This window comes from Salvelinus namaycush, unplaced genomic scaffold (genome assembly GCF_016432855.1).
Source record: "Salvelinus namaycush isolate Seneca unplaced genomic scaffold, SaNama_1.0 Scaffold408, whole genome shotgun sequence".
Taxonomy (NCBI): Eukaryota; Metazoa; Chordata; class Actinopteri; order Salmoniformes; family Salmonidae; genus Salvelinus; species Salvelinus namaycush.
The window spans coordinates 163,760-191,559 of NW_024061096.1; the positions used below are offsets into that span (position 1 = coordinate 163,760).

At 44.0% G+C, this 27,800-nt stretch overlaps 1 protein-coding gene across 1 annotated transcript in view; it reads left to right on the forward strand.

The window, feature by feature from the left end:
* Window positions 1-27,453, forward strand: part of LOC120041131 (cAMP and cAMP-inhibited cGMP 3',5'-cyclic phosphodiesterase 10A-like) — an 83,324-nt gene extending 55,871 nt beyond the window's left edge. Inside the window, exons 2-3 of the mRNA XM_038986080.1 lie at window positions 4,136-4,270; window positions 27,366-27,453. Coding sequence (XP_038842008.1) covers window positions 4,136-4,270; window positions 27,366-27,412 — 182 coding nt within the window. The 3' untranslated portion in view covers window positions 27,413-27,453. The remainder of the gene's footprint in view (window positions 1-4,135; window positions 4,271-27,365) is intronic.
* Window positions 27,454-27,800: the final 347 nt, after the last annotated feature.

Below are 27,800 nucleotides of genomic sequence, written 5' to 3' on the forward strand. Positions count from 1 at the left end.
TCACACTCCAGTACAGTAGGTCGACCGTGACTGGCCTCACACTCCAGTACAGTATGTAGACTGTGACCGGCCTCACACTCCAGTACAGTAGGTGATGGTGTTTGCACCTAAAAGTTGAATGCGATCTGCCAATCAAATTCCAAAGAAGAAAAAGAAGAAGCATTTCATGGTGTGAAAGGAAAACATGGTGGAAAGGGAAAAAAACAGGATGGTTCTTCAAAACCATCACAGTAGTAAAGAACCCTTCTTGATATGAAAAAATTATATTAAATAGAACCCATCAAACCATTCCTGGTATTCTGGTCAAGGTGGTCTGTAAAACCACGCCCATCATTATCATATTTCCCAGCATGCTCTATTGCATTGGCCTCACACTCCAGTACAGTAGGTAGACTGTGAATGGCCTCACACTCCAGTACAGTAGGTAGACTGTGACTGGCCTCACACTCCAGTACAGTAGTTATACTGTGAATAGCCTCACACTTCAGTACAGTAGGTAGACTGTGAATGGCCTCACACTCCAGTACAGTAGGTATACTGTGACCGGCCTCACACTCCAGTACAGTAGGTAGACTGTGAATGGCCTCACACTCCAGTACAGTAGGTATACTGTGACTGGCCTCACACTCCAGTACAGTAGGTATACTGTGACTGGCCTCACACTCCAGTACAGTAGGTAGACTGTGAATGGCCTCACACTCCAGTACATTAGGTAGACTGTGACCGGCCTCACACTCCAGTACAGTAGGTAGACCGTGAATGGCCTCACAATCCAGTACAGTAGGTAGACTGTGAATGGCCTCACAATCCAGTACAGTAGGTATACTGTGACTGGCCTCACACTCCAGTACAGTAGGTATACTGTGACTGGCCTCACACTCCAGTACAGTAGGTAGACTGTGAATGGCCTCACACTCCAGTACAGTAGGTAGACTGTGACCGGCCTCACACTCCAGTACAGTAGGTATACTGTGAATGGCCTCACAATCCAGTACAGTAGGTATACTGTGCATGGCCTCACAATCCAGTACAGTAGGTAGACTGTGACCGGCCTCACACTCCAGTACAGTAGGTAGACTGTGAAGGGCCTCACACTCCAGTACAGTAGGTAGACTGTGAATAGCCTCACACTCCAGTACAGTAGGTATACTGTGACTGGCCTCACACTCCAGTACAGTAGGTATACTGTGACTGGCCTCACACTCCAGTACAGTAGGTCGACCGTGACTGGCCTCACACTCCAGTACAGTAGGTAGACTGTGACTGGCCTCACACTCCAGTACAGTAGGTATACTGTGAATAGCCTCACACTTCAGTACAGTAGGTAGACTGTGACTGGCCTCACACTCCAGTACAGTAGGTATACTGTGAATAGCCTCACACTTCAGTACAGTAGGTATACTGTGACCGGCCTCACACTCCAGTACAGTAGGTAGACTGTGAATAGCCTCACACTCCAGTACAGTAGGTATACTGTGACCGGCCTCACACTCCAGTACAGTAGGTAGACTGTGAATAGCCTCACACTCCAGTACAGTAGGTATACTGTGAATAGCCTCACACTTCAGTACAGTAGGTATACTGTGACCGGCCTCACACTCCAGTACAGTAGGTAGACTGTGAATGGCCTCACACTCCAGTACAGTAGGTATACTGTGACCGGCCTCACACTCCAGTACAGTAGGTCGACCGTGACTGGCCTCACACTCCAGTACAGTAGGTATACTGTGACTAGCCTCACACTCCAGTACAGTAGGTAGACTGTGAATAGCCTCACACTTCAGTACAGTAGGTAGACTGTGAATGGCCTCACACTCCAGTACAGTAGGTAGACTGTGCATGGCCTCACACTCCAGTACAGTAGGTCGACTGTGAATGGCCTCACACTCCAGTACAGTAGGTAGACTGTGAATGGCCTCACACTCCAGTACAGTAGGTAGACTGTGAATGGCCTCACACTCCAGTACAGTAGGTCGACCGTGACTGGCCTCACACTCCAGTACAGTAGGTATACTGTGACTAGCCTCACACTCCAGTACAGTAGGTAGACTGTGAATAGCCTCACACTTCAGTACAGTAGGTAGACTGTGAATGGCCTCACACTCCAGTACAGTAGGTAGACTGTGCATGGCCTCACACTCCAGTACAGTAGGTCGACTGTGAATGGCCTCACACTCCAGTACAGTAGGTAGACTGTGAATGGCCTCACACTCCAGTACAGTAGGTAGACTGTGAATGGCCTCACACTCCAGTACAGTAGGTAGACCGTGACCGGCCTCACACTCCAGTACAGTAGGTCGACCGTGACTGGCCTCACACTCCAGTACAGTATGTAGACTGTGACCGGCCTCACACTCCAGTACAGTAGGTGATGGTGTTTGCACCTAAAAGTTGAATGCGATCTGCCAATCAAATTCCAAAGAAGAAAAAGAAGAAGCATTTCATGGTGTGAAAGGAAAACATGGTGGAAAGGGAAAAAAACAGGATGGTTCTTCAAAACCATCACAGTAGTAAAGAACCCTTCCTGATATGAAAAAATTATATTAAATAGAACCCATCAAACTATTCCTGGTATTCTGGTCAAGGTGGTCTGTAAAACCACGCCCATCATTATCATATTTCCCAGCATGCTCTATTGCAGTTAGATTTTTTTGAATTGCTACACAAAGATAAATAACATATATTTTCTAAACTAATCCAATCTTTTAGTTGGATTTATTGCACCCATTAATGAAATGGTTGTTCCAGTTTACATGGTTTGGGTAGGGTCATTCACTGATCGTCCTAATCCCGCTAGTTATTCTGATTACAGTTTGCGGGAGATAGACTTCACTTTGAAAGCTAGCATAATGTGACCTGATGCTGGTTTTGCGGGTGACCAACATATGCTGGTAAGTTTATGATCGGTATATGCTTTTCACCAGTGTCCAAAACACATTGAAAGCTGGTCACCCGCGAAAAACAAAAGGAAGTCTGGTCACCCGCGAAAAACAAAAGGAAGTCTGGTCACCCGCGAAAAACAAAAGGAAGTCTGGTCACCCGCGAAAACAAAAGGAAGGCTGGTCACCCGCGAAAACGCAAGGAAGGCTGGTCACCCGCGAAAACGCAAGGAAGGCTGGTCACCCGCGAAAACAAAAGGAAGTCTGGTCACCCGCGAAAACAAAAGGAAGGCTGGTCACCCGCGAAAACAAAAGGAAGTCTGGTCACCCGCGAAAACAAAAGGAAGTCTGGTCACCCGCGAAAACAAAAGGAAGGCTGGTCACCCGCGAAAACAAAAGGAAGTCTGGTCACCCGCGAAAACAAAAGGAAGTCTGGTCACCCGCGAAAACAAAAGGAAGGCTGGTCACCCGCGAAAACAAAAGGAAGTCTGGTCACTATGCTGGTCTATGCTGTTTTTTTCAGCATTGAGATGGAATGAATCAAAGATGGAATGAATGTATGAATGAATTAATGAAAAAAGGAAATGAATGAATGAAATATATCATGAATGAAATAGGTAATTAATGAAGTATATAATGACTAAAAGAGGTAATGAATGAAAGAGGGAATGAATGAAAGAGGTTATGAATGAAAGGTAATGAATGAATGAATGAACAAGGTAATGAATGAAAGAGGTTATGAATGAAAGGTAATGAATGCATGAATGAAAGATGTAATGAATGAAAGAGGTTATGAATGAAAGGTAATGAATGAATGAATGATATATGTAATAAATGAGAGGTAATGAATGAAAGAGGTAATGATTTAAAGACGTAATAAATGAGAGTTAATGAATGAAAGAGGTCATGAATGAAAGGTAATGAATGAGTGAAAGATGTAACAAATGAAAGAGGTAATGAATCAAATATATAATGAATGAAATAGGTAATTAATGAAATATATATAATGGCTAAAAGAGGTAATAAATGTAAGAGGTAATGAATGAAATATATAATGAATGAAATAGGTAATTTATTAAATATATATAATGGCTAAAAGAGGTAATAATGTAAGAGGTAATGAATGAAATATGTAATAACTGAAAGAGGTTATGAATGAATGAAAGAGGTTATGAATGAATGAAAGATGAATAAATGAAGAGGTAATGAATGAATGAAAGAGCTGATGTCCTCCTCTGTCCCGTGTTATTGTGTAGGTCTGACGGATGACAAAGTGAAGGCGTATCTCTCCCTTCACCCTCAGATGCTGGATGAGTTTGTATCGGAGAGCGTGAGTTCAGAGACGCTGGACAGATGGCACAAGAGGAAGAGCAGCGGTAGCCTGCCTGCAGGTAACTCACACACACCTCTCACGATACACTGTTACATACTGTAGGTCTCAATGGAGCACCAGCTAGTTTATAGACGATGTGTTGTCCTTATAAAGACTTTATGAATTACTGTAAAACTTCAATTAAACGCAGTCTCAAATAGCCACCTGTCCCTTTTAATAGCCGGGCAACGGCCCACATTTCAGCAAATAAACGCCTGATCTAAATGAATTGTTTACGAGGTTAGCATTAAATATCATGAATTGTTTATGAGGTTTAATGTTTGATTTGTTCCATTAAATAATTCAGTAATGAGTCTAAAAGTTATGGCTATCATCCATTTTTATCGCCAGTAAGAAACTTCTAGCCATTGGCTGCTAACAGCTGAGAACTGCCTGCCATTGGCTGCTAACAGCTGAGAACTGCCTGCCATTGGCTGCTAACAGCTGAGAACTGCCTGCCATTGGCTGCTAACAGCTGAGAACTGCTAGCCATTGGCTGCTAACAGCAGAGAACTGCTAGCCATTGGCTGCTAACAGCTGAGAACTGCTAGCTAACTGGCAAGCAAAAAAACAGTCAACAGCTTCGGGAGTACAGTAACCTATAAATTGCTGATCACCCTCTAGTGGCATAAGTAAGATCTGCCAAAAATGCACAGTCAAAGAGGAGATTAATTATTGTCAAGGAAGAAAAAAAAATCTTCAAAATATAGACACACTAAGACAATAAACGTGACACTAGCTAGGTTTCCGTCCAATTTGCAACAGATTTTCATGCAAATATTCTAAAATCTGCATAAAACAATATGCACATTTTCCCACCAGAGATGTGTTTCCATCAAACTGACTTTTACGGATAGCTTGTGCGTGATGACAGTGCACTTAAAAATAACTTTTGTGGTTAAATTGGGTTCGGGTTTCAAAAAATACAAGTTAAATTGGTTTCCATCGCATTTTAAACTCTACTGATGGTTTTGTCACTAAAACTGTTGCGTTATATAGCAAATGTACCCACTCTGGTCTTGGCACAACTGCTCTAGCTAACAGTTTGCAGATACAGTGTAGGTAGGCTAGTCTACTGCATAATGACATTATTATGGATAAGAGCAAGAATATGTCAAATGGTAGCCAAGAATCGATCATCATGTCACCAGAATAAGACCCTTGGTATATATTGAAAGGAGAAAAGCTCGTCACTGTGCACTTTCACCACCCTGTGAAGTTCATCAGAACTTATTTCATCTGTAGCCTAATAAACTGCATGCTATCCCTGAGTTGTGCTTTCCCATACTGTATCATCGGGTGACTCCCAAGTTTCCACCGCTATTTCTCGCATAATTAATTTTACAGACACGAAAAGATCCCACCATGTCGAACGAACACATTTTCTGTCGGCATTTATAAAATTGTACCGGTATTTCATGTTTCCGTCAGCTCAGTGATGTGACTTTTCATCAGGTAATTTCGTCAGGTAATTTCGTCAGGTAATTTCATCAGGTAATTTCGTCAGGTAATTTTGTCAGGTAATTTCGTCAGGTAATTTCGTCAGGTAATTTTGTCAGGTAATTTCATCAGGTAATTTCGTCAGGTAATTTCATCAGGTAATTTCGTCAGGTAATTTTGTCAGGTAATTTCATCAGGTAATTTTGTCAGGTAATTTCATCAGGTAATTTCATCAGGTAATTTCGTCAGGTAATTTCGTCAGGTAATTTCATCAGGTAATTTCATCAGGTAATTTCATCAGGTAATTTTGTCAGGTAATTTTGTCAGGTAATTTCGTCAGGTAATTTCATCAGGTAATTTCGTCAGGTAATTTTGTCAGGTAAATTCATCAGGTAATTTCGTCAGGTAATTTCGTCAGGTAATTTCGTCAGGTAATTTTGTCAGGTAATTTCATCAGGTAATTTCGTCAGGTAATTTCGTCAGGTAAATTCATCCGCATTAAATGGTTGGATGGAAACGTGGTTACTGTTTGTAAATGATAACACGTTAGGGCAGGAAATGAAGTAATTGGTTAAAATTCTGGAAGTGAATGCTGAAATTAAACAATATACTATTCAAAATGACCAAAAGCTGTGTGCATTAAGGAAATAGATGCCTGACTCAAATAGAAGCCTGTCTCCTCTATTCAGTGCCTGTTGTGTTCATCGATTTAAGCAAATAAAGGCCTGAGCTATTTTAAGTTTTATGGTATGAAGCTTTTATAAGAGCAGCAGCAGTAGCAGGACTGCATGTAACAACCTCTATGTAGTGCGTATGTAGTGCTTATGTAGTGCGTTATGAATGACCTATAAAGCCTTTATAAGAACAGTAGCAGATCTGCAGGTAACAACCTCTATGTAGTGCCTATGTAGTGCCTATGAAGACTTTATGAATGACCTATAAAGCCTTTATAAGAACAGTAGCAGGTCTGCAGGTAACAACCTCTATGTAGTGCCTATGCAGTGCTTATGAAGTGCGTTATGAATGACCTATAAAGCCTTTATAAGATCAGTAGCAGGTCTGCAGGTAACAACCTCTATGTAGTGCCTATGTAGTGCCTATGAAGACTTTATGAATGACCTATAAAGCCTTTATAAGAACAGTAGCAGGTCTGCAGGTAACAACCTCTATGTAGTGCCTATGCAGTGCTTATGAAGTGCGTTATGAATGACCTATAAAGCCTTTATAAGAACAGTAGCAGGTCTGCAGGTAACAACCTCTATGTAGTGCCTATGCAGTGCTTATGAAAACTTTATGAATGACCTATAAAGCCTTTATAAGAACAGTAGCAGGTCTGCAGGTAACAACCTCTATGTAGTGCCTATGCAGTGCTTATGAAGTGTGTTATGAATGACCTATAAAGCCTTTATAAGAACAGTAGCAGGTCTGCAGGTAACAAAGACCTTTCCTATTATAAGCTCACAGACCTAGCACATCCATCAATAGCCCACAGGCCTGACTGGCCCCCATCTCTCCTACTGACGTCAGAAACAACCTCCCGGGACCAGTGCCGTCCCGAAAGGGGGGCAGGGTGTTTCTGTGTGTCTGTGCGTGAGCACACAAGTGTGTGTGGAGGGGGCTGGCAGAGGGTGTGGCTGTGAGGTGGGTTATGGTTAGGAGAGCTGGTAGAGGGTGTGGCTGTGAGGTGGGTTATGGTTAGGAGAGCTGGCAGAGGGTGTGGCTGTGAGGTGGGTTATGGTTAGGAGAGCTGGTAGAGGGTGTGGCTGTGAGGTGGGTTATGGTTAGGAGAGCTGGTAGAGGGTGTGGCTGTGAGGTGGGTTATGGTTAGGAGAGCTGGCAGAGGGTGTGGCTGTGAGGTGGGTTATGGTTAGGAGAGCTGGCAGAGGGTGTGGCTGTGAGTTGGGTTATGGTTAGGAGAGCTGGCAGAGGGTGTGGCTGTGAGGTGGGTTATGGTTAGGAGAGCTGGTAGAGGGTGTGGCTGTGAGGTGGGTTATGGTTAGGAGAGCTGGCAGAGGGTGTGGTTGTGAGGTGGGTTATGGTTAGGAGAGCTGGTAGAGGGTGTGGCTGTGAGGTGGGTTATGGTTAGGAGAGCTGGTAGAGGGTGTGGCTGTGAGGTGGGTTATGGTTAGGAGGGCTGGCAGAGGGTGTGGCTGTGAGTTGGGTTATGGTTAGGAGAGCTGGCAGAGGGTGTGGCTGTGAGGTGGGTTATGGTTAGGAGAGCTGGCAGAGGGTGTGGCTGTGAGGTGGGTTATGGTTAGGAGGGCTGGCAGAGGGTGTGGCTGTGAGTTGGGTTAGGAGAGCTGGCAGAGGGTGTGGCTGTGAGGTGGGTTATGGTTAGGAGAGCTGGCAGAGGGTGTGGCTGTGAGGTGGGTTATGGTTAGGAGAGCTGGTAGAGGGTGTGGCTGTGAGGTGGGTTATGGTTAGGAGAGCAGGTAGAGGGTGTGGCTGTGAGGTGGGTTATGGTTAGGAGAGCTGGTAGAGGGTGTGGCTGTGAGGTGGGTTATGGTTAGGAGAGCTGGTAGAGGGTGTGGCTGTGAGGTGGGTTATGGTTAGGAGAGCTGGTAGAGGGTGTGGCTGTGAGGTGGGTTATGGTTAGGAGAGCTGGCAGAGGGTGTGGCTGTGAGGTGGGTTATGGTTAGGAGGGCTGGCAGAGGGTGTGGCTGTGAGGTGGGTTATGGTTAGGAGAGCTGGCAGAGGGTGTGGCTGTGAGGTGGGTTATGGTTAGGAGAGCTGGCAGAGGGTGTGGCTGTGAGGTGCGTTATGGTTAGGAGAGCTGGCAGAGGGTGTGGCTGTGAGTTGGGTTATGGTTAGGAGAGCTGGCAGAGGGTGTGGCTGTGAGGTGGGTTATGGTTAGGAGGGCTGGCAGAGGGTGTGGCTGTGAGGTGGGTTATGGTTAGGAGAGCTGGCAGAGGGTGTGGCTGTGAGTTGGGTTATGGTTAGGAGAGCTGGCAGAGGGTGTGGCTGTGAGGTGGGTTATGGTTAGGAGGGCTGGCAGAGGGTGTGGCTGTGAGGTGGGTTATGGTTAGGAGAGCTGGCAGAGGGTGTGGCTGTGAGTTGGGTTATGGTTAGGAGAGCTGGCAGAGGGTGTGGCTGTGAGGTGGGTTATGGTTAGGAGAGCTGGCAGAGGGTGTGGCTGTGAGGTGGGTTATGGTTAGGAGAGCAGGTAGAGGGTGTGGCTGTGAGGTGGGTTATGGTTAGGAGAGCAGGTAGAGGGTGTGGCTGTGAGGTGGGTTATGGTTAGGAGAGCAGGTAGAGGGTGTGGCTGTGAGGTGGGTTATGGTTAGGAGAGCAGGTAGAGGGTGTGGCTGTGAGGTGGGTTATGGTTAGGAGAGCTGGCAGAGGGTGTGGCTGTGAGGTGGGTTATGGTTAGGAGAGCAGGTAGAGGTAGACACAACGGTGGGAAGCATTGGAGTCAACATGGACCAGCATCCCTGTGGAACGCGTTCAACACCTTGTAGAGTCCATGCCCTGATGAATTGAGGCTGTTCTGAGGGCAAAAGGGAGAGGTGCAACTCAATATTAGGAAGCTGTTCTTAATGTTTTGTACACTCAGTATACATCGTCCAACCAAATGCTTGCAGGTTCCTTCTGGACAATACAACAACAATAATAAATAATAAAAAAGATAACAATATGAACATAAAGTAAATGTCTCAGTATAATATAATTAACATGTTAGCATCAGTATAATACAGGAAGGCACAATTTAAAGTCCAATATTTACATGTGTATTGGGTATATATTTTAAATTTTAAATTTAACCTTTATTTAAGGGGGGATGTGGGTGGCAGTGTATAAATTGAGCAGTATAAAAATAGTCTGGTAGCAGCTGTTGTGATGTGTGTTAATGTGAAGAGAATCAGAGCAGGTGGTCAGTCCAGTTCAAGTGTTCAGCAGTCTGATGGCTCGTAGACAGAAACTGTCTCTGAGCCTGTTGGTATCAGACCTCATGCTCCGATACCATCTGCCCGACTGTAAGGAAGAGATCAGCTCGTGGCTGGGCTACAGACCTTCCTCTGGCACCGTTTCAACTAGTCCAGGATGGGTGGTGGACGCAAGGTCCCAGTGATGTACTGGGCTTTCTTCACCACCCGCTGGAGGGCCTTGCGGTCGTGGACGAAGCAATTCCCGTACCAGGCCATGAAGCAACCGGTCAGGATGCTCTCGATGGCATAGCGGTAGTATTTGGAGAGGACCCGTGGTGGCATGTCAAATTTCTTTAGCCGCCTTAGGAAGTAGAGACGCTGTTGCTCCCTCTTGACCAGAGTGGTGGTGTTGTTGGTCCATGTCAAGTCCTCTGTGATGTGGACACTGAGGAACTTAATGCTGCTGACTCTCTCTACTGCAGTCCCGTTGATGTGGATTGGGGCGTGTTCCCTCCTCTGATTCCTGAAGTCAACAATCAACTCCTTTCTTTTGCTGACGTTGAGGGAGAGGTTGTTGTCCTGGCACACCACAATGCCAGTTCACTTACCTCCTCCCTATAGGCTGACTCGTTGTTGTTGGTTATCAGGCCTATAACCGTGGTGTTGTCAGAAAACTTGGTGATGCAGTTGGTGTCGTACAAAGCCATGCAGTCGTGGGGGAACAGGGAGTACAGAAGAGGACTGAGGACACACCCCTGGGGGGCCCCTGTGTTAAGAGTCAGTGTGGAGGAGGTGTTGTTGCCGATCCTCACAGCCTGTGGTCTGCCCGTCAGGAAGTCCAGGATCCAGTTGCAGAGGATGGTGTTCAGACCCCGGGCTCTGAGCTTGGTGTTGAGCTTGGAGGGAACAATAGTGTTGAATGCTGAACTGTAGTCTGTTAGAGTGGTAGGCAAAGTGGAGTGGGTCCAGTGTGCCTGGCATGCAGGCCTTGAACGTGGGCCATGATCAGCCTCTCAAAGCACTTCATGATGACCGAGGTGAGCGCGACGGGGCTACGTCCCGTTGTTCTTCTTGTGCACCGGGACGATGGTGACCCTTTCCTTGTGTAAAATGACCTAGCGGCCTCATGGGTGAAATGTTATTCATATTTTTCATAATTTCATAATTAATTAACATTATTTAAAATAACAGGCAGAAAATCCGTGGTACTACATCAAATGGTTTTGTCTTCTGTGATGTACAGTACCACTCAAAAGTTTGGACACACCTACTCATTTTCTTAATTTTTTACTATTTTCTACATTGTAGAATAATAGTGAAGACATCAAAACTATGAAATAACACATATGGAATCATGTAGTAACCAAAAAAGTGTTAAACAAATCTAAATATATTTTATATTTGCGATTCTTCAAAGTAGTCACCCTTTGCCTTGATGACAGCTTTGCACACTCTTGTCATTCTCTCAACCAGCTTCATGAGGTAGTCACATGGAATACATTTCAATTAACAGTTGTGCCTTGTTAAAAGTTAATTGTGGTGGCATTTCTTTCCTTCTTAATGCGTTTGAGCCAATCAGTGTTGTGACAATGTAGGGGTGGTATACAGAAGATATCCCTATTTGGTAAAAGACCAAGTCCATATTATGGCAAGAACAGCTCAAATAAGAAAAGAGAAATGACAGTCCATCATTACTTTAAAACATGAAGGTCAGTCAATCCGGAACATTTCAAGAACTTTGAGTGCAGTTGCAAAAACCATCAAGCGCTATGATGAAACTTGCTCTCCTGAGGACCGCCACAGGAAAGGAAGACCCAGAGTTACCTCTGCTGCAGACAATAAGTTCATTAGAGTTAACTGCACCTCAGATTGCAGCCCAAGTAAATGCTTCACAGAGTTCAAGTAACAGACACATCTCAACATCAACTGTTCAGAGGAGACTCCGTGAATCAGGCCTTCATGGTTGAATTGCTGCAAAGAAACCACTACTAAAGGACACCAATAATAAGAAGAGACTTGCTTGGGCCAAGACATTAGATTGGTGGAATCTGTCCTTTGGTCTGATGAGTCCAAATTTGAGATTTTTGGTTCCAACCGCTGTGTCTTTGTGAGACACAGAGTAGGTGAACGGATGATCTCCTCATGTGTGGTTCCCACCGTGAAGCATGTAGGAGGAGGTGTGGTGGTGTTTTGCTGGTGACACTGTCTGTGATTTATTTAGAATTCAAGGCACACTTAACCAGCATGGCTACCACAGCATTCTGCAGCGATAAGCCATCCCATCTGGTTTGCGCTTAGTGGGACGATCATTTGTTTTTCAACAGGACAATGACCCAACACACCTCCAGGCTGTGTAAGGGTTATTTGACCAATAAGGAGAGTGATGGAGTGCTGCATCAGATGACCTGGCCTCCACAATCACCCGACCTCAACCCAATTGAGATGGTTTCAGCCACACACGTTAATGACAGGTGTATAAAATTGAGCACACAGCCATGCAATCTCCATAGACAATCAGTGGCAGTAGAATGGCCTTACTGAAGAGCTTCGTGAATTTCAACGTGGCAGCGTCATAGGATGCCACCTTTCCAACAAATCAGTTCATACAACCGTCTGTCCTCGGTTGCAACACTCACTACAGAGTTCCAAACTGCCTCTGGAAGCAACGTCAGCACAAGAACTGTTCATCGGGAGCTTCATGAAATGTGTTTCCATGGCTGAGTAGCTGCACACAAGCCTAAGATCACCATGCGCAATGCCAAGCATCTGCTGGAATGGTGTAACGCTCGCCGCCATTGGACTTTGCAGCAGTGGAAACGCGTTCTCTGGAGTGATGAATCAAGCTACAACATCTGGCAGTCTGACGAACAAATCTGGGTTTGGCGGATGCCAGGAGAACGCTACCTGGCCAATGCATAGTGCCAACTGTAAAGTTTGGTGGAGGAGGATACATGGCCTGGGGCTGATTTTCATAGTTATGGCTAGGCCCCTTAGTTCCAGTGAAGGGAAAGCTTCATGCTACAGCCCTGACCTCAACCTCATCAAACACCTTTAGGATGAATTGGAACACCGACTGCGAGTCAGGCCTAATCGCCCAAAATCAGTGCCCAACCTCACTAATGCTCTTGTAGCTGAATGGAAACAAGTCCCCGCAGCAATGTTCCAACATCTAGTGGAAAACCTTCCCAGAAGAGTGGAGGCTGTTACAGCAGTAATGTTCTAACATCTAGTGGAAAGCCTTCCCAGAAGAGTGGAGGCTGTTATAACAGCAAAGGGGGGGACCAACTCCATATTAATGCCCATTGTTTTGGAATGAGATGTTCGACGAGCCACATACTTTTGGTCATGTTCTGTATATTCCTCAATGTTGATTTAAAAATATATATATATATTTCACCTTTGTTTAACCAGGTAGGCTAGTTGAGAACAAGTTCTCATTTACAACTGCGACCTGGCCAAGATAAAGCAAAGCAGTTCGACACATACAACAACACAGAGTTACACATGGAATAAACAAACATACAGTCAATAATACAGTAGAAAAGAAAGTCTATATACATTGTGTGCAAATAAGGTAAGTTAAGGGAGGTAAGGCAATAAATAGGCCATGGTGGCGAAGTAATTACAATATAGCAATTAAACACTGGAATGGTAGATGTGCAGAAGATGAATGTGCAAGTAGAGATACTGGGGTGCAAAGGAGCAAGATAAATAAATAAATACAGTATGGGGATGAGGTAGTTGGATGGGCTTTTTACAGACGGGCTATATACAGGTGCCGTGATCTGTGAGCTGCTCTGACATTTGGTGCTTAAAGCTAGTGAGGGAGATATGTGTCTCCAGCTTCAGTGACTTTTGCAGTTCGTTCTAGTCATTGTCAGCAGAGAACTGTAAGGAAAGGCGGCCAAAGGGGGAATTGGCTTTGGGGGTGACCAGTGAGATATACCTGCTGGAGCGCGTGCTACGGGTGGGTGCTACTATGGTGACCAATGAGCTGAGATAAGGCTGGGCTTTACCTAGCAAAGACTTGTAGATGACCTGGAGCCAGTGTGTTTGGCGATGAGTATGATGCGAGGGCCAGCCAACGAGAGCGTACACTTCGCAGTGGTGGGTAGTATATGGGGCTTTGGTGACAAAATGGATGGCACTGTGATGCATCCAATTTGTTGAGTATAGTGTTGGAGGATATTTTGTAAATGACATCGCCGAAGTTGAGGATCGGTAGGATGGTCAGTTTTACAAGGGTATGTTTGGCAGCATGAGTGAAGGATGCTTTGTTTTGCGAAATAGGAAGCCGATTCTAGATTTAATTTTGGATTGGAGATGCTTAATGTGAGTCTGGAAGGAGAGTTTACAGTCTAACCAGACACCTAGGTATTTGTAGTTGTCCACATATTCTAAGTCAGAACCGTCCAGAGTAGTGATGCTGGACGGGCGGGCAGGTGCGGGCAGTGATCGGTTGAAGAGCATGCATTTAGTTTTACTTGCATTTAAGAGCAGTTGGAGGCCACGGAAGGAGAGTTGTATGGCATTGAAGCTCGTCTGAAGGTTTGTTAACACAGTGTCCAACGAAGGGCCAGAAGTATACAGAATGGTGTCGTCTGCGTAGAGGTGGATCAGAGAATCACCAGCAGCAAGAGCGACATCATTGATGTATACAGAGAAGAGAGTCGGCCCGAGAATTGAACCCTGTGGCACCCCCATAGAGACTGCCAGAGGTCCGGACAACAGGCCCTCCGATTTGACACACTGAACTCTATCTGAGAAGTAGTTAATGAACCAGACGAGGCAATCATTTGAGAAACCAAGGCTGTTGAGTCTGCCGATAAGAATGTGGTGATTGACAGAGTCGAAAGCCTTGGCCAGGTCGATGAATACAGCTGCACAGTATTGTCTCTTATCGATGGCGGTTATGATATCGTTTAGGACCTTAAGCGTGCCTGAGGTGCACCCATGACCAGCTCTGAAACCAGATGGCATATCGGAGAAGGTACGGTGGGATTCAAAATGGTCGGTAATCTGTTTGTTAACTTGGCTTTCGAAGAATTTAGAAAGGCAGGGTAGGATAGATATAGGTCTGTAACAGTTTGGGTCTAGAGTGTCACCCCTTTGAAGAGGGGGATGACCGCGGCTGCTTTCCAATCTTTTTGGAATCTCAGACGATACGAAAGAAAGGTTGAACAGGCTAGTAATAGGGGTTGCAACAATTTCGGCAGATAATTTTAGAAAGAGAGGGTCCAGATTGTCTAGCCCGGCTGATTTGTAGGTGTCCAGATTTTGCAGCTCCTTCAGAACATCAGCTATCTGGATTTAGGTGAAGGAGAAATGGGGGAGGCTTGGGCGAGTTGCTGTGGGGGGTGCAGGGCTGTTGACCGGGGTAGGGGTAGCCAGGTGGAAAGCATGGCCAGCCGTAGAAAAATACTTATTGAAATTCTCAATTATAGTGGATTTATCGGTGGTGTCAGTGTTTCCTAGCCTCAGTGCAGTGGGCAGCTGGGAGGAGGTGCTCTTATTCTCCATGGACTTTACAGTGTCCCAGAACCTTTTTGAGTTTGTGCTACAGGATGTAAATTTCTGTTTGAAAAAGCTAACCTTAGCTTTCCTAACTGCCTGTGTATATTGGTTCCTAACTTCCCTGAAAAGTTGCATATCACGGGGGCTATTCGATGCTATTGCAGTCCGCCACAGGATGTTTTTGTGCTGGTCAAGGGCAGTCAGGTCTGGAGAGAACCAAGGGCTATATCTGTTCCTGGTTTTACATTTTTTGAATGGGGCATGCTTATTTAAGATGGTGAGGAAGGCACTTTTAAAGAATAATCAGGCATCCTCTACTGACAGCATGAGGTCAATATCCTTCCAGGATACCCGGGCCAGGTCGATTAGAAAGGCCTGCTTTGAGGTTGTACCTGGTAGGTTCATTGATCATTTGTGTGAGATTGAGGGCATCAAGCTTAGATTGTAGGATGGCCGGGGTGTCAAGCATGTCCCAGTTTAGGTCACCTAGCAGCACGAGCTCTGAGGATAGATGGGTGGCAATCAATTCACATATGGTTTCTAGAGCACTGCTGGGGGCAGATGGTGGTCTATAGCAAGCCGCAACGGTGAGAGACTTGTTTCTGGAAAGGTGGATTTTTAAAAGTAGAAGCTCGAATTGTTTGGGTACAGACCTGGATAGTAAGACAGAACTCTGCAGGCTATCTCTGCAGTATTGCAACACCTCCCCCTTTGGCAGTTCTATCTTGTCAGAAAATGTTATAGTTAGGGATGGAGATTTCAGGGTTTTTGGTGGTCCTCCTAAACCAGGATTCAGACACGGCTAGGACATCCGGGTTGGCAGAGTGTGCTAAAGCATTGAATAAAACAAACTTAGGGAGGAGGCTTCTAATGGTAACATGCATGAAACCAAGGCTTTTACGGTTACAGATATCAACAAATGAGAGCACCAGGGGAATGGGAGTGGAGCTAGGTACTGCAGGGCCTGGATTAACCTCTACATCACCAGAGGAACAGAGGAGGAGTAGGATAAGGGTACGGCTAAAGACTATAAGAACTGGTCGTCTAGTACGTCCGGAACAGAGAGTAAAGGGAGCAGGTTTCTGGGCGCGATAGAATAGATTCAAGGCATAATGTACAGACAAAGGTATGGTAGGATGTGGATACAGTGGAGGTAAAGCTAGGCATTGAGTGATGATGAGAGAGATATTGTCTCTAGAAACATCATTTAAACCAGGTGATGTCATCGCATGTGTGGGAGGTGGAACTAAAGGGTTGGATAAGGTATATTGAGCAGGGCTAGAGGCTCTACAGTGAAATAAGACAATAATCACTAAGCAGAACAGCAATGGACAAGGCATATTGACATTAAGGAGAGGCATGCGTAGCCGAGTGATCATAGGGGTCCAGTGAGTAGTGAGGCTGGTTGGAGACAAGGCGATTCAGACAGCTAGCGGGCCGGGGCAGGCAAGCTAGCAGACGGGCCTCAGAGGGACGTCGTGACGGAGGAAGTCTGTTTATAGCCTCCTCGTGCGTTTACGTCGGTAGACCAGTGGTTATGGATTAGTAGAGTTCCGTGTGGTAAAGGGGACCAGCCCAATTTGGCAAAAATAGGTATAGTGGCCCAAGAAATTGTCCGATAGACCTATTCAGCTAAGAGTCGATATGCTCTAGACAGCTAGCGGGCCGCGGCTAGCAGGTTATCAGATGGGCATTCAGGGGACGTCGCGACGGAGGGGCCCGTTGAATAACCCCCTCGGGCAGATCTCCATTGGGTTTGATCACCTCCAGCTGTTCTCCATTGAGACGGGTTTGATCAGCTCCAGCTGTTCCTCATTGAGACGGGTTTGATCAGCTCCAGCTGTTCTCCATTGAGACGGGTTTGATCAGCTCCAGCTGTTCTCCATTGAGACGGGTTTGATCAGCTCCAGCTGTTCTCCATTGAGACGGGTTTGATCAGCTCCAGCTGTTCCTCATTGAGACGGGTTTGATCACCTCCAGCTGTTCCTCATTGAGACGGGTTTGATCAGCTCCAGCTGTTCCTCATTGAGACGGGTTTGATCAGCTCCAGCCGTTCCTCATTGAGACGGGTTTGATCAGCTCCAGCTGTTCCTCATTGAGAGGAAGCCTTTCTCTGTTGTTGACGTCAGGAAGTCTGTAATCCAGGCCAACACACACACACACACACACACACACACACACACACACACACACACACACACACACACACACACACACACTCCCCAGAAAAACAAGCAGGTTATTGTGTCCTCTTCCTTATTATGGTGCATTCTGGGAAGTGTAGTCAGGTAGAAGGTGTTCTGTCCTGGAGGGGAGTTGGTCAGAGGGTGCAGGGCCAGGGCTGTTATGTTTGCCAGACTGATGACGAAGTACACCCTCTCTCTCCCTATCTCTGTTTATCTCTCTCTCTCTCTCTCTCTCTCTCTCTCTCTCTCTCTCTCTCTCTCTCTCTCTCTCTCTCTCTCTCTCTCTCTCTCTCTCCCTATCTCTGTTTATCTTTTCCTCTCTTTCTCTCTCCCTCTCTCACTCTCTCTCTCTCTCTCTCTCTCTCTCTCTCTCTCTCTCTCTCTCTCTCTGTCTCTCTCCCTATCTCTGTTTCTCTCTCTCTCTCTCTCTCTCTCTCTCTCTCTCTCTCTCTCTGTCTCTCTCCCTATCTCTGTTTCTCTCTCTCTCTCTCACTCTGTCTGTCTCTCTCTCTCTCTCTGTCTCACTTTAATTTTAATTTAAGGGCTTTATTGGCATTGGAAACATGTTAACATTGCCAAAGAAAATGAAGTAGATAATAAACAAAAGTGAAATAAACAATACAAATGTACATTAAACATTACACTCACAAAAGTTCCAAAAGAAAAAAGACATTTAAAATGTCATGTTATGTGCAAATAGTTGAAGTACAAAAGGGAAAGTAAATAAACATACATATGTGTTGTATTTACAATGGTGTTTGTTCTTCACTGGTTACCCTTTTCTTGTGGCAACAGGTCACAAGTCTTGCTGCTGTGATGTCACACTGTGGTATTTCACCCAGTAGATATGGGAGTTTATCAAAATTGGGTTTGTTTTCAAATTCTTTGTGGATTTGTGTAATCTGAGGGAAATATGTGTCTCTAATATGGTCATACATTTGGCAGGAGGTTAGGAAGTGCAGCTCAGTTTCCACCTCATTTTGTGGGCAGTGTGCACATAGCCTGTCTTCTCTACCATCACCTCTAGTATCATTTCTACCTCTAATATCTCTACCATCACCACTTGTATCATTTCTACCTCTAATATCTCTACCATTACCACTAGTATCATTTCTACCTCTAATATCTCTACCTACTACCATTACCTCTAGTATCATTTCTACCTCTTATATCTCTACTACTACCATTACCACTAGTATCATTTCTACCTCTAATATCTCTACCTACTACCATTACCTCTAGTATCATTTCTACCTCTAATATCTCTACCATCACCTCTAGTATAATTTCTACCTCTAATATCTCTACCATTACCACTAGTATCATTTCTACCTCTAATATCTCTACCATTACCACTAGTATCATTTCTACCTTTAATATCTCTACCATCACCACTAGTATAATTTCTACCTCTAATATCTCTACCATCACCACTAGTATCATTTCTACCTCTAATATCTCTACCTACTACCATTACCTCTAGTATCATTTCTACCTCTAATATCTCTACCATTACCACTAGTATCATTTCTACCTCTAATATCTCTACTACTACCATCACCACTAGTATCATTTCTACCTCTAATATCTCTACTACTACCATCACCACTAGTATCATTTCTACCTCTAATATCTCTACCTACTACCATTACCTCTAGTATCATTTCTACCTCTAATATCTCTACCATCACCTCTAGTATAATTTCTACCTCTAATATCTCTACCATCACCTCTAGTATCATTTATATCTCTAATATCGCTACCATCACCACTAGTATAATTTCTACCTCTAATATCTCTACCATCACCACTAGTATCATTTATATCTCTAATATCGCTACCATTACCACTAGTATAATTTCTACCTCTAATATCTCTACCATCACCACTAGTATCATTTATATCTCTAATATCGCTACCATTACCACTAGTATAATTTCTACCTCTAATATCTCTACCATCACCTCTAGTATCATTTATATCTCTAATATCGCTACCATTACCACTAGTATAATTTCTATCTCTACTACTACCATTACCACTAGTATCATTTCTACCTCTAATATCTCTACCATCACCACTAGTATCATTTCTACCTCTAATATCTCTACCATCACCACTAGTATCATTTCTACCTCTAATATCTCTACCATTACCACTAGTATCATTTCTACCTCTAATATCTCTACCATTACCACTAGTATCATTTCTACCTCTAATATCTCTACCTACTACCATTACCACTAGTATCATTTCTACCTCTAATATCTCTACCTACTACCATCACCTCTAGTATCATTTCTACCTCTAATATCTCTACTACTACCATTACCACTAGTATCATTTCTACCTCTAATATCTCTACCATTACCACTAGTATCATGTCTACCTCTAATATCTCTACCATCACCACTAGTATAATTTCTACCTCTAATATCTCTACCATCACCACTAGTATCATTTCTACCTCTAATATCTCAACCTACTACCATTACCTCTAGTATCATTTCTACCTCTAATATCTCTACCATTACCACTAGTATAATTTCTATCTCTACTACTACCATTACCACTAGTATCATTTCTACCTCTAATATCTCTACCATTACCACTAGTATAATTTCTATCTCTACTACTACCATTACCACTAGTATCATTTCTACCTCTAATATCTCTACCATTACCACTAGTATAATTTCTACCTCTAATATCTCTACCATTACCACTAGTATCATTTCTACCTCTAATATCTCTACCATTACCACTAGTATCATTTCTACCTCTAATATCTCTACTACTACCATTACCACTAGTATCATTTCTACCTCTAATATCTCTACCATTACCACTAGTATCATTTCTACCTCTAATATCTCTACCATTACCACTAGTATCATTTCTACCTCTAATATCTCTACCATTACCACTAGTATCATTTCTACCTCTAATATCTCTACCATTACCACTAGTATCATTTCTACCTCTAATATCTCTACCATCACCACTAGTATAATTTCTACCTCTAATATCTCTACTACTACCATCACCACTAGTATCATTTCTACCTCTAATATCTCTACCATTACCACTAGTATCATTTCTACCTCTAATATCTCTACCTACTACCATTACCACTAGTATCATTTCTGCCTCTAATATCTCTACCTACTACCATTACCTCTAGTATAATTTCTACCTCTAATATCTCTACCTACTACCATTACCACTAGTATCATTTCTACCTCTAATATCTCAACCTACTACCATTACCACTAGTATCATTTCTACCTCTAATATCTCTACCTACTACATACTAAAATGAACGTATAACTAACTGTCATCCTCACCATTACATAAGTACTACAACTACCATCATCATTACTACTGCAATACCACCACTATCACCAACATCATTAAACTACACCGTTACCATCACCTCTACTACCCGTACCACTACTATTTGGAATAATAATCACAACAACAATAACAATAGTAGTAATAACAATAACACTAATAATAACTAAGTTACTGTTTGCTATGCATATTTTATTATTCATTGTCTCTCAGGCTATGGCAGGTAAATACATATTTGGCTGCAAGTGGAGCCCATGAGTATTTTTAGTTTTTCCTCTGGGTTCAATAAGATAATTTTGAATGAATGTAGTAATTTATGTGAATAATGTATGTCTTGGTGAGTAATATTTCTCACACTAGAGGAGAATGTGCATCTCTGTCTCTACCTCCTCTTTGGGTGGCCATGTTTTTTTATGTCTGCCGGTTTCTATTGCCAATTGGTGGTCACAGCCTGTACTTGGTAAAGATCTGTCTCTGCTTCATGTCTCTGACAGTGTAGAGATAATCAGCCAATTCACATTCTCTGTTTAGGGTCAGATAGCAATTTAGTCTGCTTTGAGATTTTGTTTCATTTTTCCAATGTTGTAAATATGAGTCCTTTGATTGGTTCATGATTTTTTTGTTTATTGGAATTCTTTCTTTAGAAGCAGTGCTGGTGTCCGCTTGGTTGGTTGGGTCCAACAACAGCTGACTGAGAGGGCTCGTTTCTGGGCTCAGCTCTTGGGTTTTAGTGCTTTAAATTGGAGACTTAAATTTGGACTTGAATTTAGGTGTAGCCAACATTGTAATGATGTTTTCTGTATTTTCATTACCACTGGAAAGCGGCCTAATTCTGCCCTAAATGCATTAGATGGTGTACTTCTTTGGGGTAATTAGTTGGTGTAATTCTGCATGTCAGACTTCAATTGGATGTTTGTCCCACATTTTAAACTCCAGTTTATTGACTGGCCCCTAAAACTCACTTCCTTTAAAGAGCAATTGGTAGGATTATGCTGTGAAATATTTTAGTTGACATTCTAATGTGGATGTTCTAATGTGGATGTTCTAATGTGGATGTTCTAATGTGGATGTTCTAATGTGGATGTTTTAATGTGGATGTTCTAATGTGGATGTTCTAATGTGGATGTTTTAATGTGGATGTTCTAATGTGGATGTTCTAATGTGGATGTTCTAATGTGGATGTTCTAATGTGGATGTTCTAATGTGGATGTTCTAATGTGGATGTTCTAATGTGGATGTTCTAATGTGGATGTTCTAATGTGGATGTTCTAATTGGGATGTTCTAATGTGGATGTTCTAATGTGGATGTTCTAATGTGGATGTTCTAATGTGGATGTTCTAATGTGGATGTTCTAATGTGGATGTTCTAATGTGGATGTTCTAATGTGGATGTTCTAATTGGGATGTTCTAATGTGGATGTTCTAATTGGGATGTTCTAATGTGGATGTTCTAATTGGGATGTTCTAATGTGGATGTTCTAATTGGGATGTTCTAATGTGGATGTTCTAATTGGGATGTTCTAATGTGGATGTTCTAATGTGGATGTTCTAATGTGGATGTTCTAATGTGGATGTTCTAATGTGGATGTTCTAATGTGGATGTTCTAATTGGGATGTTCTAATGTGGATGTTCTAATGTGGATGTTTTAATGTGGATGTTTTAATGTGGATGTTCTAATTGGGATGTTCTAATGTGGATGTTCTAATTGGGATGTTCTAATGTGGATGTTCTAATTGGGATGTTCTAATGTGGATGTTCTAATGTGGATGTTCTAATGTGGATGTTCTAATTGGGATGTTCTAATGTGGATGTTCTAATGTGGATGTTCTAATGTGGATGTTCTAATGTGGATGTTCTAATGTGGATGTTCTAATTGGGATGTTCTAATGTGGATGTTCTAATGTGGATGTTTTAATGTGGATGTTCTAATTGGGATGTTCTAATGTGGATGTTCTAATGTGGATGTTCTAATTGGGATGTTCTAATGTGGATGTTCTAATTGGGATTTTGAATCATCTTTAAGTGCCATATTCACTGCCATATTAAAGTTTCCCAGACATGTATGGACATGTATTTTCAGATATGGTCAGACCAAGGTATGAGTCATCTTTAGTGTGTTCAATTATGCTGTTGTTAAAGGTGAATATATATTTATTTATTTTTTCTTCTGGCTGGAAAATCAAGATTTTTGTGTTTTTTAGATGTATTTACTGCCGGGGCCCAATATTGCACTGTTAATAGTAGAACCAAATCGTCTCTCTCTCTCTCTCTGTCTCTGTCTCTCTCTGTCTCTCTCTGTCTCTCTTTCTCTCTCTCTCTCTCTCTCTCTCTCTCTCTGTTTATAGCTGGGAGCAACAGACAGTCTGGCTGCCTGGATTGTGAATCACAGTGTGTGTGTTGTGTGTTGCAAAAAAAAAAAAAAAAAAAATCAAACTAAATGATTTGATGTTATTTATCTTTGTGTAGCATAAGATTATTAAATACATCAATCAATGTACATGCAAAACAACAATTCCAAAAAAACAACCTGCAGTAGAGGATGCTGGGAAAAAAGTGAATCCGTTATCATAACTTCAAAATAGAGTTGATGGGATTTCTTATTTAGTTCTAAGTCAGTACCACAAACATTTTAAGTAATAATGACTTATCTTTGACTTTGAGTTCAACTTACTAGAAGTATTTTAGTTAAAAATGGGGGTTTGTGTGTGCGTATCTGTGCCAATGTGTGTGTGTCTCTGTGTGTGTCTCTGTGTGTGTAGGTATAGATGGTCTGTACTGAGCCGGGCTGGGTTAGTGAAGTGTACTGACCTGAATAGGAAGGTGTGTGTGACAGTTAGCAGGGCAGATTGAAGTGGGAGACGGAGAGGCAGACAGCATTACGTGGTAAGTCCTGATGGACTGACCTAATGAAGGTAGACTGATAGGCAGGTAGCAGGACATGGTAAGTCCAGATGGACTGACCTAATGAAGGTAGACTGATAGGCAGGTAGCAGGACATGGTAAGTCCAGATGGACTGACCTAATGAAGGTAGACTGATAGGCAGGTAGCAGGACATGGTAAGTCCAGATGGACTGACCTAATGACCTGGTGTAGTCATGGTTGCATGTGAATAAAAATCCATACTGTGTGATAGCCTAACTCTGGCTGGATTCCAATAGGAATTACACATCCTTCGCAAGCCAGCCAGTGACTTCCGAGTAGGGTTGCAAAATTCTGGTAATTTTCCCAAAATGATGGGAGTGGTTTCTTCTATGTGTAGGCTAGTGAAAGCTTCGTGGGCCTCTCTCAGAGCACAGAGGGCCTCTCTCTCAGAGCACCGCGGGCCTCTCTCTCAGAGCACCGAGGGCCTCTCTCTCAGAGCACCGAGGGCCTCTCTCTCAGAGCACCGAGGGCCTCTCTCTCAGAGCACCGAGGCCCTCTCCCTCAGAGCACCGAGGGCCTCTCTCTCATCAGAGAGGCTACTGGACTATGTCTCTGTGAGACCAGATGGAATTGGACGTCTGTCCATGTCCTCAGGACGTAGGCAAATGCCTTAAAAATAGTCCACTAGGGTCAGCGGTGAGTGTTATTGCCATAACCCAGAATGCCTGGGTTTTGCTGTGGTGGTGTGGTCAGGGGTGGTAGATGGACGTAATCACATGACACTGGATCTGAAGGTTGCGTGTTCAATACGAGACACTCCGTTTTTTATTTTGTTGTTTTAATTTTGTCCCAAACCTTAACCCTTTAACCTATCTCTGTTCTAATAGGATATCTCTGTTCTAATAGGATAGCTCTGTTCTAATAGGATAGCTCTGTTCTAATAGGATAGCCCTGCTCTAATAGGATATCTCTGTTCTAATAGGATATCTCTGTTCTAATAGGATATCTCTGTTCTAATAGGATAGCTCTGTTCTAATAGGATAGCTCTGTTCTAATAGGATAGCCCTGCTCTAATAGGATATCTCTGTTCTAATAGGATATCTCTGTTCTAATAGGATATCTCTGTTCTAATAGAATATCTCTGTTCTAATAGGATATCTCTGTTCTAATAGGATATCTCTGTTCTAATAGGATAGCTCTGTTCTAATAGGATAGCCCTGCTCTAATAGGATATCTCTGTTCTAATAGGATATCTCTGTTCTAATAGGATATCTCTGTTCTAATAGGATATCTCTGTTCTAATAGGATATCTCTGTTCTACGTATTCTACGTAGTCTACCGGAGTGGTGTATTCTACCGGAGTGGTGTAGCCTACCGGAGTGGTGTAGCCTACCGGAGTGGGCGTAGCCTACCGGAGTGGACGTAGCCTACCGGAGTGGTGTAGCCTACCGGCGTGTACGTAGCCTACCAGAGTGGACGTAGCCTACCGGAGTGGACGTATGCTACCGGAGTGGACGTAGCCTACCGGAGTGTACGTAGCCTACCGGAGTGTACGTAGCCTACCGGAGTGTACGTAGCCTACCGGAGTGTACGTAGCCTACCGGAGTGGTGTAGCCTACCGGAGTGTACGTAGCCTACCGGAGTGTACGTAGCCTACCGGAGTGGTGTAGCCTACCGGAGTGGTGTAGCCTACCGGAGTGTACGTAGCCTACCGGAGTGGTGTAGCCTACCGGAGTGGTGTAGCCTACCGGAGTGGACGTAGCCTACCGGAGTGGTGTGGCCTACCGGAGTGGTGTAGCCTACCGGAGTGTACGTAGCCTACCGGAGTGTACGTAGCCTACCGGAGTGTACGTAGCCTACCGGAGTGGTGTAGCCTACCGGAGTGTACGTAGCCTACCGGAGTGTACGTAGCCTACCGGAGTGTACGTAGCCTACCGGAGTGTACGTAGCCTACCGGAGTGTACGTAGCCTACCGGAGTGGTGTAGCCTACCGGAGTGTACGTAGCCTACCAGAGTGGTGTAGCCTACCGGAGTGGACGTAGCTCACATCCAACTGCTGATTGTATTTAGATTGTTCAGGTTCACCATAAGAAATAGTTTTGGTAGTTCTGCTTTAAACAGTCAGTGTATTTGGTCATTTTAAATCAACAAGATATTTTCATAAGGACAGAAATCCTTTTTGCAAGTTGCACATGGTTGGTTGGAGCGTAAAATTCCTGTCTAACCCATTCGCTTTTGAGATGGGAGATAAATATTGACATAGTATATTAGCTCAAAAACATTTTTTTTCAACAAAAATATACGTAAATCAGTTATTTATGGTGATTTCAGATAAAATTACGTTAACCAGTTGTTTATGGTGATTTCAGATAATATTACGTTAACCAGTTGTTTATGGTGATTTCAGATAATATTACGTTAATCAGTTGTCTATGGTGAATTCAGATAATATTACGTTAACCAGTTGTTTATGGTGATTTCAGATAATAGTGGGGGGACAGAAAAACATAAATTGGCCCCAACCCTAATCTGTTAGTGGGCTGGTGGATTCTCAGTCTGCCAAGTGGCTCAGCTCAGGTGGTAGGATCTCAGTCTGCCAAGTGGCTCAGCTCAGGTGGTAGAATCTCAGTCTGCCAAGTGGCTCAGCTCAGGTGGTAGGATCTCAGTCTGCCAAGTGGGTCAGCTCAGGTGGTAGGATCTCAGTCTGCCCAGTGGCTCAGCTCAGGTGGTAGGATCTCAGTCTGCCCAGTGGCTGAGCTCAGGTGGTAGGATCTCAGTCTGCCAAGTGGCTCAGCTCAGGTGGTAGGATCTCAGTCTGCCAAGTGGCTCAGCTCAGGTGGTAGAATCTCAGTCTGCCAAGTGGCTCAGCTCAGGTGGTAGGATCTCAGTCTGCCAAGTGGCTCAGCTCAGGTGGTAGGATCTCAGTCTGCCAAGTGGCTCAGCTCAGGTGGTAGAATCTCAGTCTGCCCAGTGGGTCAGCTCAGGTGCCTACACACACACACACCAGTTGACATTGACACACACACACACGCAGACACACATACACACACACACACACACACACACACACACACACACACACACACACACACACACACACACACACACACACACACACACACACACAGACACACACACACACACACACAGACACACACATTAACAGATGGCCACTCAGTTTATAGAAGTAGTCTCAGACAGATTCAACTCAGAGAGGCCCAGTTCCTGAGTTACAGCAGATTGTCATTCAGAATGAAAAATGAATATGTTCATGCATCGATTCGTTCTCCTAATCAAGTCGAATCACACCGAGTCATTTCAAACTGAATCGTATTGTTCCTGTATGGGAGCCCATGTATCTGGATCCGTATCCAATCGTTCATGAAAGAAGAGATGCACATCCCTAATGTTTATAGAGGATAGCATCTTCACTGGCTTCAGTGTGTGTGTGTGTGTGTGTGTGTGTGTGTGTGTGTGTGTGTGTGTGTGTGTGTGTGTGTGTGTGTGTGTGTGTGTGTGTGTGTGTGTGTGTGTGTGTGTGTGTGTCAATGTCAAATGGTGTGTGTGTGTGTAGGCACCTGAGCTGAGCCACTTGGCAGACTGAGATCCTACGTCATTTTCCACACACAGCGTGTTCCCTGTTGTAATGTTGTAATGGTTTCTATTGCCTTCATTAAGTTGACAGTTGGTGCCAATACGGAGCAGCCTACCTTTTCAGGGTCTGCTACCACACGGTCACTCTATAGATATACCGGTTGTCTTTTCCTATGGTTTTCTCCTCCCTTCATTGAGCACATGAACTCTGTGACCATGTCTCCCAGCTAGTTTCCTTGTTTCCTTGTTTCCTTATCCACTGCAGTGTAACTCATTGTTTTGTCTTCTTCTTTCAGATGACACGTCATCAGGCAGCAGGGTGAGTTACCTCCTGACTATCTGACTGGCTGGCTGGCTGACTGACTGGCTGGCTGACTGACTGACTGGCTGGCTGGCTTTCTGACTATCTGACTGACTGACTGACTGGCTGACTGACTGGCTGGCTTTCTGACTATCTGACTGGCTGGCTGGCTGACTGACTGGCTGGCTGACTGACTGGCTGGCTGGCTTTCTGACTATCTGACTGACTGACTGACTGGCTGACTGACTGGCTGGCTTTCTGACTATCTGACTGGCTGGCTGACTGTCTGACTGACTGACTGACTGACTGACTGGCTGGCTGACTGGCTGGCTGACTGGCTGGCTGACTGACTATCTGACTGGCTGGCTGGCTGGCTTTCTGACTGACTATCTGACTGACTATCTGACTGACTGGCTGGCTGGCTGGCTAT